Genomic DNA, 19,606 nt, shown 5'->3' with positions numbered 1-19,606 from the left:
AATCGGCTGAGAATCTCGCATCAGACGAAGATTCCTTCACCGATACGGAAGAGGCGTCAGATGACCCTTCCAGACCTCCAGCTTGATTTACATACGGAAAAGACCACACATGGTCTAGGATCTTCTCCAGACTCCAAACTACCTTCCAAACACCATAGTCCAGTACTCCTCCCACATACAACTTGTATGTGGCAGCAACACTAGACTGGGGGGACTTGAAGGGGTATGGTCCCAGATCTCGCGTCAGCATCGACCACGAGTGACCATTACCCTTATCAAAACCCCCACTAGCTAACAACCTACTTGTGCCCATGCGAGAACGCGTCGGCACAAGGGTTGAATCCAATCTATCTAGTAACGAAGGAGGACTTACATGGAACATGAGAACGGTAGAGTGATGCGACATAGCATCACATCTGGTGTATGAAAACGGAAGTATTCACAGCGATGCGGCCTCGCACCGCATCCAGCGAACACTTCTATCAATACAAAGAAAGCCTTACCTTAGGCACAGAAGGAGATGAACGTAACGGTGCGGTTGACACCGCTCCATACGGGCATTTTCGTCACGACAAGGGATGCAGGCAAGACGACGATGCGGCTAGCACCGCATCTCGCGTATTCCTTGATCACAAGTAGGAGACGCGGTAACTTCAGATGTTACCGCACGTAGCGATGCGGCTTGCACCGCATCCTATGCATTCAACAAGTGGGACTGACACCACAGTGCAAGTGGCACCAATGGCAGTTTCCTGTCAGAGCTACGTAAGCAATGGACTGACGTGGCGTAACCTCCATAACCGACAAGCCTGACACACCTGCAAAGGTGCAGCACGTCGTCAGTCCATCCATCATCATCCTCCTTCACTCCTCGGCTATAAATACCAACCCCAAACCAGGTTTGAGGTATCTCTTCACAACTCTCTCACTACTACTACTATCTTACTTTGCTTCCCAAGCAAACTACTGATTCTCACGCCGGAGAGTGGTAACAAGGAGCACCCCCCACCCCATCCTCCTTGTTACGAGTCACGACTTGTTTCCTTGTGCAGGAGATCAACCACCGGTGATCCAGCCAGCGATCCTCGAGAGGAAGGGATTAACCCTTCTTGACGAGACCAGTGTGTTAACCCTGCCCGGTTAACCATTGTTTCATCAGCCGGGAACGCAAAAGATGCGATAGCAATGGTTTGGTGGCGGTACCAAGACCAAAACCGTTGGTAACAGGACTGCTTGAAATAGATATCTGAATGATACCCGCCAAATTAAGATCTTTTGAGAGGGCATACACCATTGTTAAGCAAAGGAATGCAGGTCCTTTTCAAGATGGAAAAAGGGTTAGCAGCATATTAAACTATAATACTAAGGTCAGGCTCATAAATAGATGTATACGAATATAAATCTTTACATGAACTTGGCGTCAAATATCTACACAGAATATCTCCTCATCGCAACTCGCGACATGCATATGCCCGTTTCTGCTATATGTATCTATATGAACATAAATCTTTACATGAGCTTGGCATGAAATATGTACACAAAACGTCTCCTCGCCGCAACGCGCGAGGGTAAAAATGCTAGTCACTTATTAAACATCAATCAATAGTATTGAAATGTGGAATTGATCATCTGCAAGTCTATAGTAAGTCACACAAAATGTTATGCTTCTCTTCCGAAGCTCAAATTTATTGTTTAATCGGAATTCCAATTAATGTGATATTGTTTGGCTATAGGATTGGAATATCAAAAAATTTAAAGTTATTTTTTGGCACAAAATAGTTTTATGTATTTAAATAGAATTTGCAACAAGGATAGTTATTTAATTTACAAACTAATAAAAATAACAGGAAAAAGGTTTCGTAACCAAAAAAAATATTAGTGGTACCAAAGTGCTAAGTACCGAAATATTGGTACAATATCGATATCGAACTAATACATTAGGTACGTTAATCGGTACTTCTCTTAACTACATTAGATATGTTATTAGGTACTCGTTTCTGTTCAATTTTGATATATCTATATCGTTACCGCTACTATTACCGTTATGGTCGTGTATCAACCTAATATTATTTGATTTTATAAAAAAATGTGAAATCGTCAATAAACTATTTTATTAATTTGAGGATACTTGTTGTCAAAGTAAAGTAGTCGGAAGAAGATATTAGTGGGGAGCCCACTAAGGTCCTTAGACGTGAATATTTTAAACACACATCTAGTGTCGTTTTGTTTTCATTCCTTTTCGTACTTTATTGGTGCTTGACTATTCCGCATCATGCTTTTGGATTTTGAGTGATTTTTTAAATACAAAAATTTCAACTCAATATTACGTTACGATGTTATTGACTCGTGTATTACACAGATTGAAAAAAAGACAATATCTTACGTAAATTTGTGTGTTTACTATAATCTAATGACTTATATAATAATAATAATAATTCATAATTATAATAATATAATAATTACAAATAAATGACTTTTTTTTGTTAAACAACCCTTCATCTTTGGCACTATCCTAAATGACTTTTTTTTTGTTAAACAGCCCTTCATCTTTGGTATTTTTTTGTCATTTTCATCCAAACCACTAACGTAGTTTACTTTTCCTGTTAAGTTGAAAGATATTTGGATGAAACTGGCAAATATAAACAGGGACGATTTTGGCAATTTACTCAAACTCCTTTTTAATTTATTCTAAAAAGAAAACTCGCAAATAATGCTACCATAAATATTATACGAATAAGAAAACTACCAAATGAGTGTCGCAATACAAAGCGTTGCCCCCGCCGCATCGCGCGGGCACCCTACTAGTCTGATTATACATGGTAAAATTGAGGGTTGGTTTTTAACTGGCTGAAACAGGTTCGATTCAAACAAGTAGCTTTAAAAAACGGATTAAACGGATCAAGATGTTCACCCACTATATTTGTTCTCTAACAAGGATGACAGCGACGACTACTAGATAGTGTCTAGTTATGTTTAAATTATATAGTGTTAGCTATTTGAATCCGTTTTAAATTAAAAAGTATGATAAAAGTAAATACAATAATACCCAAACAATCATATCAACCAAACAAAAATAACCTAACCGGTTGAGCACATTTTCTCCTCCTGTTACGTGGCTTCAGTGGTTTGGCTTCAAATCAGTAAGTGGTGTAGTATCCCTAATTTGTTTTTCTTTGATTTCAAAGATATTACCGAGGTTCATGATCACGCGGGGCTAAAAGGTGTTAAGATGGAGGCGCTCAAGGGATCATTGGGATTGGGTGTTGGTGTATTTGGAAGGCTAGAAATAGAGCCAGATTTGACAGCAAAGAAGTTAAGATCTGTGACATTACGAGTGATATAAAGGCGACGGGCTTTTTATGGTTCAAAAATAGGTCGAAGTTTAAAGATATTTCTTGACACGATTGGTGTAAATTTGTACTTATGTAATGTCGTTTGTGGTTTAGGAACCCTCAGTTTGAGATTGGTCGTTTTTTAATAAAGTTTACCTTTAAAAAACATATTAACTATATATTAGTTATAAAAAATTCTCCTCATTACATATTCACTATTCATTTTTATTTGATTTTTTGAGTTTTGCTTTACTCTTCAATTTTACTTTTAACCCTTTTACTTTTTATCTTTTATACTTTCACCTCAATAGTTTATTTCTTTTACATAGCCCCATAGTTTTCATCTTTCACACTTTTAACCCCATAGTTTTCATCTTTTACATATCTGTCACAAACATTTTTTTTTATTTTTAACCCCAACATTTTTCTATTTTTAACATTGGTCTCTTGTACTTTACATCTTTTACAAATTTGTTGTTCAAAGTTTTAACGTCTATTTTTTTTTACAGTTGAACAGCTCCGTCGAAACTCGCGCGTCCTACATCAACTTACTTAATCTTTTCTACATTTTACTCAGTTTAATAATCGCGAGTTACACGTCGTAACATGTGTGCCTGATTCATCATTTTATATCACCTTTTGTTCGGCTTAATAATCCCGCTCTAAAACGCGAATCCTAGATACTAGTTTCTTAATAATTCATAACTATAACCCAATATTCTACATTATCTAATCAGTTTCAAAACAAAATAACAAGCACCTTTTCTTAATCAATCTTATATTATTCCATATTTGGGTTCTAAATTAGAATTTATAAGGTTCTAAATTAAAATATAGAGTTGCAATTACAAATATTCACACATTTGTTTTTATCTAAAGTTTAATATCTATGATGTGACACACCTTGTTCCTATAATATCTACTTGCCTCGCTGTATTTGTTGAATCTTTTGTGCTACTCAAACACAAACACAAACACCTGAATCACGTCTCCTTTGAAACTTCTGATCTGATGGGTAGTCACGAAGAAGAAGCATTGCTCTTGGAAGATGCACTCACCGAGGTTATTATTATTATTACTACTCTCAAACTAGTTTTTACTTTCAATTCAATCTTTCTTAAATCGATTATGTCGAACTATTTCTTCGAATCTTACGGCATCGATTTCGGTTACTCATCTTAGCCGTTCGATTCTCGAAACTTGAGATGAAATTGATTGGATATTTGCTGATTAGTATGGACGTATGGTTAACGATCATATATGATTATATCTTTCGTTAATTTTGAAGTAATTTACATGATTTTTCAAATATAGGTTTGGATTTTGCAATTTAGGTATTTTGATTTGTGATAATTTTTGTTATAAAGTAGGGTTAATTGTTCATGATAGAGGAGCAGTTAACAGTTTCTGCAGCTAGGGGTGTTCATCGGGTTTTTTCTTCCGGCTTTGAGTCGGGTTGTTTGGGTTTTTCTCCGGGAAAAATTGACTCGATAACCAACCAATTTTAAAGTTCGAGTTAGTCGGGTTTGGGTTAGTTCGGGACGGGTTATTCGGTTTTCGGGTTAGATGTAAAATGAAAATAATTTTTTTTTTTACAAAATATCATCAAAATTCATATTTGCTATTTTAAAAATATCATCAAAGTTCAAAGATTAGTTGAGACTACATGGTATGGTGATGGACCATCCTTGGAGGATGATCCGCCACGTAGGCGCCACATCATAGTCCTCCCAAGGATGGATCATCCTCCAAAACTAGGGGGCATGGGAGGATGGTCCTAGTCATCATCCTCCACCACTTTTATATATATTTTTTTTTTAAATCTCCATCTTTTTTTAAACATTTAACAAATAAAGTAATAAAATATTTTAATTAATATTATAAAACATTACATAAACATAAAAAAAAATTAAACTTAAAAAAAAATAAACTAAAAAAAACATAAACTTAAAAACCTAAAGTTAAAAAAAAAACGTACAAATATCCTAACATACTAAAATAAGCTACTAGTCGTCGTCTTCCATGTGGTGGGCGGGTTCGTTTTCAGCGTTGTTCCAAATATGCTCCACCAAGTCCGCTTGTAGGTTGTGATGTGTGAACTCGTTACGTAGAGCGAAGGCGTTCAAATCTTGTTCTTCCTCACTAACTGGAACAGAATTTCCAGTAGACGCGTTTTCGTCGTAATCGCATATCGCTCTCCCTTCGTCTTCAATGATCATGTTATGAAGGATGATACAAGCGTACATAATGTGTCGTAACCTCCTTGGTGTTTGCGAACGTGCTGGAATAGAAATGATGTGCCATTTTTTTTGTAGAACACCAAAAGCCCGTTCAATATCTTTTCTTGCGCCCTCCTGAAACTTTGCAAATTTTTTCCGTTTGTCGTCGGTCGGGTGCGGGACAGTTTTAACAATTGTCGAGTACGTTGGGTATATCCCATCGGCTAGGTAGTAACCTCGCCTGTACTCCACCCCTGAAACCGTAAAGCTTGTGTCTGGACCTGTACCCGCCACTACATCATCAAAAATCTGGGACTGGTATATGATGTTGAGGTCGTTGAGTGAACCGGGTAGACCAAAAAAAGCATGCCATATCCAGAGATCCTGTGACGCAACAGCCTCTAAAATGATAGTCGGATGTCCCTGATCTCCCCTAGTATACTGACCTTGCCATGCAACCGGGCAACTCTGCCACTGCCAGTGCATGCAATCAATGCTCCCGAGCATTCCTGGGAAACCATGTCTCTGTTCGTGTGCCTGATATAATTTTTGTACGTCGCTTGCGTTCGGTTTCCGCAGGTATCGCTTGCTATACAATTTGACAACCCATTGGCAAAACTTGTACAAACAACGACGTGCGGTTCTGTCAGACATCCTAATGTACTCGTCTAATGCATCTGGTGCGTAACCGTACGCAAGTTGGCGAATGGCCGACGTACATTTTTGTAAATTGCTGAACCCCCTTTGCCCTCTAGCATCGTTTCGCAATGTAAAAAACGGATCAGACTGTGCCATGTCGCCTGCAATACGTAAGAACAGTTGACGACTCATGCGGAAACGACGTCGAAAAATCTCTGCTGGGTACACGGGTTCGTCGGCAAAATAATCAGCAACTAGTTTATCGTGGCCGGCTATAAATTTAGAACAAAAAATAAATGAAACTAATTAAAACATACATTTTAAAACATACAAAAAAAACATACATTTTAAAACATACAAAAAAAATTAAAATACCTTCTTGGTCTCGATTATATTTTGCTCGTCTGGTTAGCGGTTGGGACGACCCTTCAGCGGCCGACATGAACACTTGAGCCGCGTTCATAATCATGTTGTGCATAATAACATCCTCTTCCGAAGATGATGAATACCACTCGGACGAAGACGATGAAGACATTGATGAAATTGAGGAAATTGAAGAAACGGGTGAAGCCATGATAATTTTTTAGCGAGAAATGGTGTGGAAGCGGGTAAAAAATGATGCAAAATATGAAGACTTTTTATAAAAAGAAATGAGTGGTTTATAAAATGTGAGAGAGATGGGGTGGTAGTGGGTGAAAAGTGGTGAAAATAGGGGTTAAGGGTGTGAGTATTTATAAAAATGGTATTGAAATGGGTGTTTATTTGAAAACTAGCCGTTATTTTTTTTTTTTTTTATTAATATTTCAAACGGTCATATGGAGGGGCCCACAACATTTTGCTTCGTCGAGAACGTCCGAAAAGGGACGCTGAGGACGGCGACGTATGGGGGCGGCACGGTGTTTGGACCGTCGCCGACCCGCGACGGGCCGGGGCCGACCCCCATACCGTATAGCCTGACAATATGCTATTTTTAATATTTAAAAGTCCCAAAACTTAATGTTCCATCTACCAAAGACTCCAAATCTAAACACTTCTATATAAAAAAACAATAAATGTTCGGGTTTCGGGTTTTTCGGGTCGGGTTGTTCAGGTTTTTGTCCGGGAAAAAGTTGCCCGATAACCGAACTATTTAAAGTTCGGGTTGGGTGGGTTCAGGTTTTTCGAGTATTCGCTAATTCAGGTTCAGGTGGCTTTGAATTTGGGTCGGGTTTCGGGTTTTGGAGAAAAATGAACAGCCCTATCTGCACTAGAGTATTTGTCTTTTGCATGATTGCATCTTTGCAAGCATGTTAGTTTTGAAAAGAAATATCGAATACATTGGTATGAAACGCTAATCGAAAGAAGCTAGGGATTTAGGGGCAGCGAGGCGCACGCTGCAATCGGTGAGGTGTGCCTCTAGGCGCCGAGGCACAGTTTCAGGCTAAAAGTCGCCTGAAACCCCTAAAACATCCTAAATGAGCCATAAACAAGTCCTAAACAACCCTGAAACACACTAAAGCATCCCTAAACAAGCTTAAAACATCTCTAAAACCTCTAAAAAAGGTATTTTATACTATGCGCCTTATTCAAAAATACCCTTGTTTTCTAAGCGCCTAGGCTTCGGGGTCGGATTATTATCACAACTTCACAGAAAAGAATTCCAAACATTATCTTTTGCGGTCTATTTTATTACAGTTGATTAGCATAATCACCTTTTTAAGGCAGATCCAAGTATCCAACACCCTTAAGATACAGAAAATATAAATGCTTACTCCGAGTTTAATGCAGATTTAGCAATAGAAGTGTTCAAAAATCTGAATCCGGGTAGTGATCTAATGCGATAAATGATTGAATATTTGAATATAAAAAAATAGATTCTTGTCATAGGGGGAACTATCTTCAAACTAAAACTGTTAAATGTTGAACACAAAATAAATTGAGTAAAATGCACGGATAGTCCCTGTGGTTTGGTGAAATTTCACCTTTAGTCCCTAACTTTTCAAAATTACACTCTTGGTCCTTGTGGTTTGATAAGTTGTTACTCGGATAGTCCCCAAAGCGGATGAAGGTTACCCGGATAGTCCCTGTGGTTTGACAAGTTGTTACTCGGATAGTCCCTGTGGTTTGACAAGTTGTTACTCGGATAGTCCCTGTGGTTTGACAAGTTGTTACTCGGATAGTCCCTGTGGTTTGACAAGTTGTTACTCGGATAGTCCTTGTCATTTCACACCCACTTAACCAGAAAAACTAACCTCCATCCGCTTTGGGGACTATCCGAGCAACAACTTGTCAAACCACAGGGACTAAGAGTGTAATTTTGAAAAGTTGGGGACTAAAGGTGAAATTTCAACAAACCACAGGGACTATCCGTGCATTTTACTCTTTAGTTAATATATATTAAGCCCAAAATCTGATAAGGAAAAGCCATTAGAGCTTTGAGAGCTTGCAGAGGCCAATAAAAGTTTCGGAATCGGCAAGAAAGAACAAATCGGAATAATATGGCATTAAGATTGCACAAAAAAGGTGAAAACTTAAAACAATATGTTATACAGTGCTAAGGAATATAGTATATCGTAAACAAAACAAGATCAAATCAAACAAAATAGACGAAAACAATTGATCTCATTGTAGTTCACACGTTAAATATGGAAGATATCAATCATGTACAATATTCCACTAATGTAGCACTCTAGGAACAAAGGTTTACGATCCACAAATAGATCTCGGGCCTGTTTTTGGTAACCATAAGAACCGGTTACCGGGAAACTCATGGGGCCCCACCAATTCCCTGCTAACTAATGGCATCAGGTAAAACACAACTTGCAGCAACCTTCAAGGGGGTCAAAGGAAGAAAACCAGTGAGATAGTGAGACCTCTGCTAGAGGGAATTTGATCTAGGACCTTGAGAGGGTCCATAGATGTCAATAGTGCCCGTAGCGAGCACTTTAGCGCACTATGTAGCGAAGCGAATTGATGGCGCTATATAGTATTTAGCGACAAATAGCGAGATTTTTGTTTTTTTTTATATTTTAATAAAATATACATATAAAATATATCTTAAATTTTCTTCTAGCGTGTCGCTAAACATGAAAAAGCGTCTACTATTTCATCGCTATCCCTATGTAGCATATATGTAGCTTGTCGCTATCGTCCGCTATTCGCTATGGACAACTATGAGAGGGAACTTTTATATTATGAAAAGTGATTGTAGCTAGTTAGAAGTGGTTTTGAGTAGAGGAGAGAGAAAATGTTACTGTTCATCTGCAGGGGCGGATTTAGAGCCTTTTTACGGGTTCTGAGGAACCCAGTCGATTTGGAAAAAAACGTTTTTTTGTAGTGTAAACCTTGTATGATTTGGAAAAAAAAAACGTTTTTTTGTAGTGTAAACCTTGTATGATTTGGAAAAAGGAACCCAGTGAAAAAACTGGCTGGATCCGCCACTGTTCATCTGTAAATTTGAGGGGACACTGTTCTCCCTCTATAATTTTTTAATATATTTTGAAACTGGTTGTGAGTGGAGGTGAGAGAAAAGGTAACGATAAAACTATAAAAAATATTATTTAACTGAAAGGAGAGAGAAAATGTAGTTGTTTTTAGTGAAATTACAGGGTAAAAAAGATGGAAGGGATGTGAATGCTTTCAAATGTTACTTTTGTAATATGCACTGTTTGCTTTACATCTTTTTTTTTTTTTTTTTTGTAGGGTGAGAGCAGCCTGTATACAGGAGACGGGTCAGTCGACATTAAGGGGCAACCTGTTTTGAAAAGCAATACTGGGAACTGGAGAGCTTGCCCCTTTATACTCGGTACTCCTACTGGTTTCACAACATTTACATTTGACAAAAAAGTTTCATGCAGTCTTTTTCTTAACGGTTTCGAGTTGAAAACAGGTAACGAGTGTTGTGAACGCTTAGCCTATTACGGGATATCTACTAATCTAGTCAGCTACCTTACCAAAAAGTTGCATCAAGGAAACGCCGTTGCTGCAACCAACGTTACCACGTGGCAAGGAACGTGCTACCTCACTCCTCTTATCGGTGCTGTGTTGGCAGACGCGTATTGGGGAAGATATTGGACTATCGCCATCTTCTCTATTATATATTTCATTGTAATGATCAAGTCTTTAACCTAGGGGTGCTAAACGGGTCGTGTTCGCGGGTTGGCGGGTTCAACCCGACCTGGACCCGAAAATTTTAGGCGAACCCGAACCCGAACCCAAAAATCGTGTCACACATATGAATCCGAACACGATACGAATATTCCCGGGTTGACCCGAACACGACCCGTTCAACCCGAATTTTTGTGTTTTTTTTCCACAAATTGATATATTAAAATTAAAACTTATTTAAAAAACACAAATATATAATGCAATTACATTTAAATTATAAAATCTTATGTCAGTTTCTCTTTTTAAATTATGTTATAATACAATTACATTTAAATTATAAAATTTTATGTCAGTTTCTCTTTTTAAATTATGTTATAATACAATTACATTTAAATTTTTTTCCCGCAAATTGATATATATTAAACTTAAAACTTACTTAAAAACCGCAATTACGTCTAAATTATAATTTCTTGTAACCAATTGCTGAAGAGTAAATTATGTTTTTGGCCCCTGTGGTTATATCACTTTTACTATATTAGCCCAAAATAAGAATTTTTAACATATCTGCCCCCATGGTCTCTATAACTAACCATTTTAGCCTGTAAGTCTAACCATTTTGGCCCCCATGGTCTCTATAACTAACCATTTTGGCCCCCGTGATCTCTAGACTTAGGGGCCAAAATGGTTAGTTATAGAGACCATGGGGACAGATATGTTAAAAATTCTTATTTTGGGCTAATATAGTAAAAGTGATATAACCACAGGGGCCAAAAACGTAATTTACTCATTGCTGAAATTATCGAACTTTTTGTTTACAGGGAATGTGCACATTGACTCTTTCGGCTTCAGTACCCTCTTTGATACCCGTCGAATGTGTCGATGCTATTTGTCCTTCAGCTACCCCTGTACAATATGCTGTTTTCTTTACCGGGCTTTACTTGATCGCACTCGGAACCGGTGGAATCAAACCATGCGTTTCATCATTCGGTGCGGATCAGTTTGACGACACTGATCCAAAGGAGCGTGTGAAAAAGGGATCGTTCTTCAATTGGTTTTACTTTTCAATCAATCTTGGGGCGTTGGTCTCGTCTACTTATATTGTTTGGATTCAAGAAAACAAAGGATGGGGATTAGGGTTTGGAATTCCGGCATTCTTCATGGGCGTTGCTATCTTTAGTTTCTTTATCGGAACACCTCTTTATAGGTTTCAGAAACCCGGGGGAAGCCCGATTACCCGAATGTGTCAGGTTTTGGTTGCGTCATTTCACAAAAGAAACGTGCCGGTCCCTGATGACAGCTCTTTGTTGTTTGAAACGCCTGATAAGTTGTCGGCGATTGGCGGTAGTCGGAAAATCTTGCATACTGATGAGCTCAAGTAATTTTCTCGAATTGGGATAAAATGCCATTTTCGTCCCTGAGGTTTGGCCAGTTTTGTGACTTTCGCCCAAAGGTTTGTTTTTTCGCATCCGGATCAAAAGGTTTGAAATCTTGCCATTTTCATCTGGCTCGTTAACTTCATCCATGTTTCTTCGTTAAGTCAGGGGCATTTCCGTCTTTTTTTGTTAACTTAAAGGGCAATTACGTTATGCTAAATGCTTGTACACAGAGGAAAAAACACCGAATTGGCATTTAAGTCAACAAAAAAGACGAAAATACCCCTGACTTAATGGAGGATAATGGATGGAGCTAACGAACCGGATGAAAATGACAAGATTTTAAACCTTTCGGATCCAGATGCTAAAAAACAAACCTTTGGACGAAGTCGCAAAACTGCCCAAACCTCAGGGACGAAAAAGCCATTTTACTCGTTTCAAAGTTAATTATAGAGTTAATTGCCCGGATGGTCCCTGTGGTTTCACTTTTTTTCACGTTTAGTCCCCACCTTTTGGAAATAGCAGGTATGCTCCCTATGGTTTGTCATCTTGTTACTCGGATAGTCCCCTGACATTTACTCAGGGGACTATCCGAGTAACAAAATGACAAACCATAGGGAGCATACCTGCTATTTCGAAACTAACTGACATCTACTCAGGGGACTATCCGAGTAACAAAATAACAAACCATAGGGAGCATACCTGCTATTTTCAAAAGGTGGGGACTGAATGTGAAAACACGTAAAACACAGGGACCATCCGTGCAATTAACTCTTAATTATATATTGAAATTTATTTTTTTTTTAATTTTTTCTTTGCAGGTTTCTTGATAAAGCTGCAGTGGTGTCATCAACCGCACACGAAAATGGAAACTACTCGAATTCATGGAAGCTATGCACCGTAACACAAGTAGAAGAACTCAAAATCTTAATCCGGATGTTTCCAATTTGGGCAACAGGAATCGTGTTTTCAGCAGTTTACGCACAAATGTCGACAATGTTTGTGGAGCAAGGAATGGCAATGGACACGACAATCGGGTCATTCACACTGCCTGCAGCTTCTCTTTCAACTTTTGACGTCATCAGTGTCATCTTCTGGGTCCCGGTTTACGACAGAATCATCGTACCAATCGCAAGGAAATTCACAGGTAAGGGACGAGGCTTTTCCGAACTGCAACGAATGGGTATCGGTCTTTTTCTCTCGGTATTTTGCATGGCGGCTGCGGCTTTGGTTGAAATAAAGCGTCTTGATCTCGCGAAATCTCTTGATTTGTCGAACGAAAACGTTGCGGTACCGATTAGTGTCTTCTGGCAAGCACCGCAGTATATCTTTCTAGGTGCTGCTGAAGTGTTTTTCTTCATCGGGCAGCTCGAGTTCTTTTACGATCAGTCACCTGATGCCATGCGTAGCTTGTGTAGCGCGCTCTCGTTGCTGACCACTGCGTTGGGGAATTATTTGAGTTCGTTTATTTTGACGATGGTTACGTATTTTACTGCGCGCGGTGGGAAGCCCGGTTGGATACCGGATAATTTGAACGAAGGCCATCTCGATTACTTCTTTTGGCTTTTGGCTGGGCTTAGCGGGTTGAACATGCTCGTTTATATCGTATGTGCGAAGGTGTACAAGTCCAAGGCTGCGTCTTGAGAAGCTTGATGTCGGTACATAGTTTGTTGATATTGTAATCTAGCAACCCCCCCCCCCCCCCCCCTTCCTCTTTCGTTTGCTATGATACATGTGGATATGATTCTGTTTATGACTGATACAAAGTCGAAACGATTAAGCGATTTACACGGTAACTTGTCTAGTTATTATCCTAACAATGTGGTTGGTGTTGATGTTGCAATCAGTGGCGGACTCAGGAATTTTTCCATGAGAGTGCGGAACATTTTTAAAAATTTTAGGCCCTAGGTATATAAGTAAAAAAAATCGGTTCGTATCGGATCGGGCCAGGTCGGGTCATGTAAAACAAACGAACATCAAACTAAATTTATATAATCATCAAAAACATGTCAAACCTTGTTACAAACATAATTAAAATGTCGACGCCCTACGGGTTTTCATTTTTTGAAATCTATCCAAAACATTATTTAAAACTAATTTCTTAAGCAATTCTTTCTCTATATAACATTAGTTCATCGCTCCATAACATAATGTTTCAATTTTAATTTTAATTTTCAACTATTCAAGCCCTGGAAATCATAACCTAAGTTGTAATCACCCTAAAAATATATATAAACAACATAATCACCCTAAAAATCATCTAAACAACCATAAATAACGTCAAAACACACAAAATTTCAAACCTATTTAACAACTTTATTACCCTTTTTTCTCCTATAATATCAACCAAAATCATCAAAATAACAAAGAAACTTACCCGTGTTCGAATTCCGGTTAGATTTGGTGTCAAACGACGGTGGTATGGTGGCTGATTACGATGGTCGTCGGCTGCTGGACTGTTGTCGCTGGGTGATGTTGTTCGTTGGCAGTGCAAGGACGCAAGAGAGTGAGAGAGAGCGGGAGAGAATTTCTAAAGGCTTTGGGCTTTAATTATTTTATTATAGTTTGAAATATTGTTGGGTTTGGTTAATAGGCTAAGACTTAGTGGGCTAGCTAGTTAGAAATTATAAGTGGGTAAAGGTATGGGTATTTGGGTTTAGTTAGTTAGGTATTAAAAGTTATATAATTTAGGTAGTACTTTTTTTTTTTAAAAAAAATAAGAGTTTACTAAAAAATAATTTAAAATATAAATTGATAACACTTTTTACCTAAGGGGTGCGGACGAAAAATTTCAAGGGTGCGGTCGAAAAATTCCAAGGGTTGCGGACAGAATTTTCGACGGAACATAACACTAAATTTTTTTTTTTGCCCGGGGGTGCGCCCGCCCACCTTGGGCTGGGCTTGGTTCCGCCCCTGGTTGCAATGTTTGCATAGATGACTGATACAGGAATGAGAATAACCTAGTCTTCTTATGATTATGTTTTTTAGGGATGCAAACGAGCTGAGCTGAGCCTGAGCTCGACTAAAAAGTTCTATAAAAACCGGGGGGTCAAAAACGTGTATACCCAAAAATTTCTATACGAAAACTACATACTCTCCACTACTGAGCGAAAAATTCAGGGGAGCGGGACACTATGCTACTCCCATGCATATAACATTGGTTCGTACATAACAAAGCATGAGTCAAACCGTTAGTAACGGTTTTTGATTCTTGAAAATCAAAACCAGACCATTGAATATAAAGTGAATCATTACTGCCGGTTTGGGCTTACGCTACGGTCTTAGTACAAGTTGTCCAAAAGAGAACATGAAAAATATATTAAAAATGCTAAAACAACAAAGTTGTACAAAATTTTATAATGGAGGGAGAGAATGCTGCATCTTCTCTTTCAGCTTGAAACTGGTATATAAGAAATGTGTTGCTAGTAGACATTAATAAAAAAACAAAGACTTTAAAGAGTGGCAACTTTTCGCACCACTATATATCTTAGTGGAGTCGTCCTCGACTCACTCAAGAAAACCATTGGAACGTGTCTAGCAACAGATTTGATGGTCACAACACAATCTGCTTCATGATTTAACAAGTTAAAAGCTAAAGTTATTCAACGTGCGTTTTCTCCAAATTCGAAATCAGGGTTCTTGGTCATTCTTCTGGTTTATTTCGAATTCTCATACACACATACTAGTTCTTGTTCTCGAAATTTTGAGTTGTGTCTGATTGAATTATTCGGGAGAACCAACAAAAAAATTTGATCTGAAAGTGAAATCATGTCTCTCGAGATCATCTATGCGTACTAAATTCCCCAACAGAAACAAAAAAAAAAACAAGTCAATGAAATGCGTAGCAAATTTTTTTTTTTTTTTTTTTCGAAACACATATAAACTCGGGGTTTGAAGCATTAGTAGTGACCACAAGCAACCTAAAAAATTATTATCCTTCTGCCAAACTACATATATACATATAAGGGTTCGGCAAATTGGACATATACATATAAGGGTTCGTCAATTTGGAGGTGTGAGTTTGTTAAGTGTTGTATGTCACACTTTATTAACTGCAAAATAAAACATGTTTGTACTATACGTAAAACACTATAGTATAAACATAACCAAAAACACTATGGACTAAAGTTACCTAGTTAAGACGTAAATTTTTTATATATCATAGCAATGTGTGACGACGGGGGTAGCCCAAGGATAAATAAAATGATTAATATGCAAAGAGCTTAAAAGGTTGAAAGGTTCATCGGATGAAAAGCTGTAAAATGAGGAAATCGAGAAACAGTAATCAGTCATGTCTAAGGACTCGTCTCACCAACTCATGCTCACCAACTCACAAATTCAGAGCAGGTCTGCACAGGCACACTCTATTAACCAGGGGTCCAAAGCCTTCAACCCCAAAAGGGGAAACCCTCCATTGCAAACAGGTTTCGCTAGTCTTGTTTATGCCATTTCAGGAGATGTCTTCTCCTATAAGAAGACAGCTCATGTTCACTTCTGAGACATTCCGAAAAGGCAGAGATTCCTTAATCTCTGGTCATTCAAAGAGTTCTTTGTCACTTCCAAACAACTCTTCATCACATTCATTCTATTTGCTTTCTTTTCTGGATTCGAGCTGGCCTCGGAGAAAGAACCTCAAAGCAAATAACAAGTACATACTAGTGAACCTCCTTCCACGCTTTGCAAACGTGGAGGGACCCCGCGACCTGCGTTAGGCAAAACTGAACCTTTCAGCCTTTTTGCCTAACCAGCTTAGCTACCATTCTTGGTCCCGTGTTTGTTGCATCAACAAGTTGGCGCCCACCGTGGGGCTACGCCGCTGTTTCTCCTCAAAAGAGACCTGGTAAGTGTAGCTCCTTTCGCTCAAAACCACCATGTCAGAAAGTGGATCTCCGGGAGAGGTAAACCAGATCCCTAACACCTCTACCCCGGGAAGTGGTCAAGCTCACACAACAATAACAACGCCTTTTTCAACTCCGGGGAGTACACCCGAGTTCCTTACCTTCAACACACCAACCCCATCCAGATCTGGAGCTCCGTCTCCCAACGTTGGTGTGTCAGACACTCCGGCACGTGTTGAACTTACCCCCGAGGGGGTCGCTAATAACTTCCTTGAGCTGAGGTCACTTCTTAACCAACATGTAAACAGAGAAAGGGAAAAAGGGGTAAGGATTCGCCTAGATTACGACGAACCTGAGCCAACGTTGTCTCCTGGGCCACCTCTACCACCCTTTGTTACAAGAGGTGAGGCTGGTCCCAGCAACCATTCAAACCCTCATCCTTATCTATCCACTATGACAAACCCCACTGTTCATCCTATTCTCTCTTCCCAACCAACTGCTAGTGGCACTCCTCTGGGACACGGGTTAACACTCGACCAACTCCTACAGTCCCCGGTGACCAGTTGTCCCACTTCTCTAACTACCACATGGGAGCAAGCCCTGTCCGTGCTCCCTTTAGCACGAAGTGCTGTTGCTAACACCCCTCTCGGGGTAAGTTGCTCACTTGGTCCGGGAAGCCTTCAGGGTTTCAATTTCGTACCCAACATGATGTCTCAGATGATGGCCAACTTCCCCTGGCAACACTTCATCAACCAAGTGCTTGCCACCCAGGGAAACCATGGCAATAACAACAACGTAGGTACGAGACCTGAAGAAGACTTGGCTAAACCTTACAAGCCAAGTAACCTTTCATGTTTTTCAAGACAGATAGCTGATTATGATTTTCAGTCAAAGATCAAAATGCCAGCTCACATCAGAACGTATGATGGGACCGAAGATCCCGAAGATCATCTTCAGATCTTCACTGGTGCTGCTCGAATAGAAAAATGGTCAAATGCTGAATGCTGCCTAATGTTCATGCAGACTCTTATTGGGTCCGCTAGAATCTGGTTCAACGACCTACCTGCTCAAAGCATTCGAAGCTTTGATGATCTCAGCAGAGGTTTTCTGGCAAACTTCTCCCAGCAAAGGAGGTACGTTAAAGACGCAACAGTAATCTTCCAGATAAAACAACGCGATGATGAAAGCCTACGGGCATTCATTGAACGATACAAGAAAGAAGGGCTAACCTATGTGGGGGCTGATGAGAAAATGAGAGTGGCCGGTTTTATGAACGCCATAACCTCCAAGTATCTCACACGAGATTTCAACAAATCTCTGCCCAAAACCTTGGAAGAAGCCCTTGAAAGAGCCGAGGCTCACATTCGGGGAGAGGAAGCTGTGAACATCAAAGAACAAAGAAAAAGGGGTCCTGGCTGGCGAAGCAGTAGCCCAGCCAGAAAGAGAGGAAACTTTAACTCTTACGACAGACGCCCAAAGGGTTCAGACCCTCGAAGGGTTGAAGGGCGAAACCCTTCAGGCAGAGATAAAGGCATGAGTTTCACTCCCCTCACCAAAACCCCTCAAGAAATCCTGGCAACAGAAGAAGTCAAGCAAAACTTTAGACCTCCCAGGCCTCTCCCCAAGAGTCGAAAAAATGAGAACTCCACTCAGTTCTGTGAGTTCCATGAAGAAAAGGGACATCACACCAATGATTGCTTCCAACTGAAAAAGAGGATTGAAGAGGCTGTTAAGTCAGGAGAGCTCGCTCATTTGGTAAAAGGGGTTCGAGATAAAATGGCTGAAGGCAAAGGGAAGGAAGTAAACATGGTGTATTCTGATGAAAAGGTTCCTTACAAGAAGCGACGGTTGGAAGATTGGGAGCTTCAGTGTGTCTGCTTCCCCCCAACAAGGAAGGACCCACTTCCTGGTCCCCTTGTGGTTGAAGCCACCGTGGGCACCTTACAAACATGCAAAGCATACATAGACACGGGAGCAGCCACTGAAATCATGTTTGAGAAATTTTTCAACCGACTAAGCGATGAGGAGCGTTCAAGGCTCCAACCTTCCGGGACCTCCATAAAAGGTATCGCCGATATAACCCTGAAGCCTTTGGGGCAAATAACCCTTGATGTCTGTTTTAAGGAGGGATCAAAGGAAAGGACCCGATCACTAACCTTCGTGGTTATCAACATCCCTTCCAACTATGACGTAATCATAGGGAGGCCCGGACAATGTGCATTCTACATGGCAGTGTCTGTTGGCCATGGCACTGTCAAATTTCCCACTGAAAGAGGAATTGCAACCCTTCAACCCTCTCAGGAAGCTTATCTAATAGAAGGGGAAAGTTCGAATGGTGAGAAAGACAAGTAAGGGTTAGTCATCAACCCTAAATACCCTGAGCAACGAATAAGGGTCAACCCCAACCTTTCTCAAGAGACTCTTTCATACCTTGAAAAGCTGCTGAAACATCACAGCGATGTATTCGCCTGGTCTCCCGAAGATATGACTGGGATCCCTCGAAACATTGCTGAACACGAGTTAAGGATACCACCCAATGTCAAGCCGGTGGTTCAAAAGAAAAGAAGCCTGGCACCCGAGAGAAGCCTGGCAGCTTGCCAAGAGGTTGAAAAGCTTGTATCAGCTGGCATTCTCCGAGAGGTCAAGTACCAATCATGGATTGCAAATCCTGTTATGGTCAGAAAACCCGACAACTCTTGGAGAATGTGTATAGATTTTAAAGATCTTAACAAGGCTTGTCCCAAGGATTGCTACCCGCTCCCAGAAATTGATCTCAAGGTTGATTCTCTCACAGGGTATCCGTTTAAATGTTTTCTCGATGCATACAAAGGTTATCACCAAATCCTCATGAAGAAGGAGGATGAAGAAAAGACAGCTTTCCACACAGACAAGGGCATTTTTTGTTACCAAAAGATGCCTTTTGGCCTCAAAAATGCAGGTGCCACCTACCAGCGACTCGTTGACAAAGCCTTTGAAGACCAAATTGGTAGAAACATGGAGGCATATGTCGATGACTTGGTGATTAAGAGCAAAACGGAGTACCAAATGCTTGATGATATCCAGGAGACTTTCAAAAACCTTAGAAAGATCAACATGAAGCTCAACCCGGAAAAATGCTC

The 19,606-nt window shown here is 39.8% G+C and overlaps 1 protein-coding gene across 1 annotated transcript; it reads left to right on the top strand.

Annotated features, from left to right (window-relative positions):
* Positions 1 to 3,906: 3,906 nt before the first annotated feature.
* Positions 3,907 to 13,469, top strand: LOC110918803 (protein NRT1/ PTR FAMILY 8.3). Its single transcript, XM_022163086.2, has 5 exons — positions 3,907 to 4,394; positions 9,872 to 9,974; positions 10,059 to 10,276; positions 11,095 to 11,651; positions 12,471 to 13,469. Exons 1-5 carry the CDS (start codon positions 4,344 to 4,346, stop codon positions 13,291 to 13,293), a joined length of 1,752 nt encoding a protein of 583 aa, XP_022018778.1. The 5' UTR covers positions 3,907 to 4,343; the 3' UTR covers positions 13,294 to 13,469.
* The last annotated feature ends 6,137 nt before the right edge of the window (positions 13,470 to 19,606 follow it).

Source organism: Helianthus annuus, chromosome 16 (assembly GCF_002127325.2).
Source record: "Helianthus annuus cultivar XRQ/B chromosome 16, HanXRQr2.0-SUNRISE, whole genome shotgun sequence".
NCBI classification, from domain to species: Eukaryota; Viridiplantae; Streptophyta; class Magnoliopsida; order Asterales; family Asteraceae; genus Helianthus; species Helianthus annuus.
This window is presented reverse-complemented; position numbering and strand designations above follow the sequence as displayed.

What these genes read in the sequence shown, in the direction of transcription:
- LOC110918803 (XM_022163086.2), top strand. Translation starts at nt 4,344, where the DNA reads ATGGGTAGTCACGAAGAAGAAGCATTGCTCTTGGAAGATGCACTCACC. An exon ending in AGCTTGCCCCTTTATACTCG is followed by an intron (nt 9,975 to 10,058) that starts GTACTCCTACTG and finishes AGTTGAAAACAG; the next exon opens with GTAACGAGTGTTGTGAACGC. An exon ending in TCTCTATTATATATTTCATT is followed by an intron (nt 10,277 to 11,094) that starts GTAATGATCAAG and finishes TTTTGTTTACAG; the next exon opens with GGAATGTGCACATTGACTCT.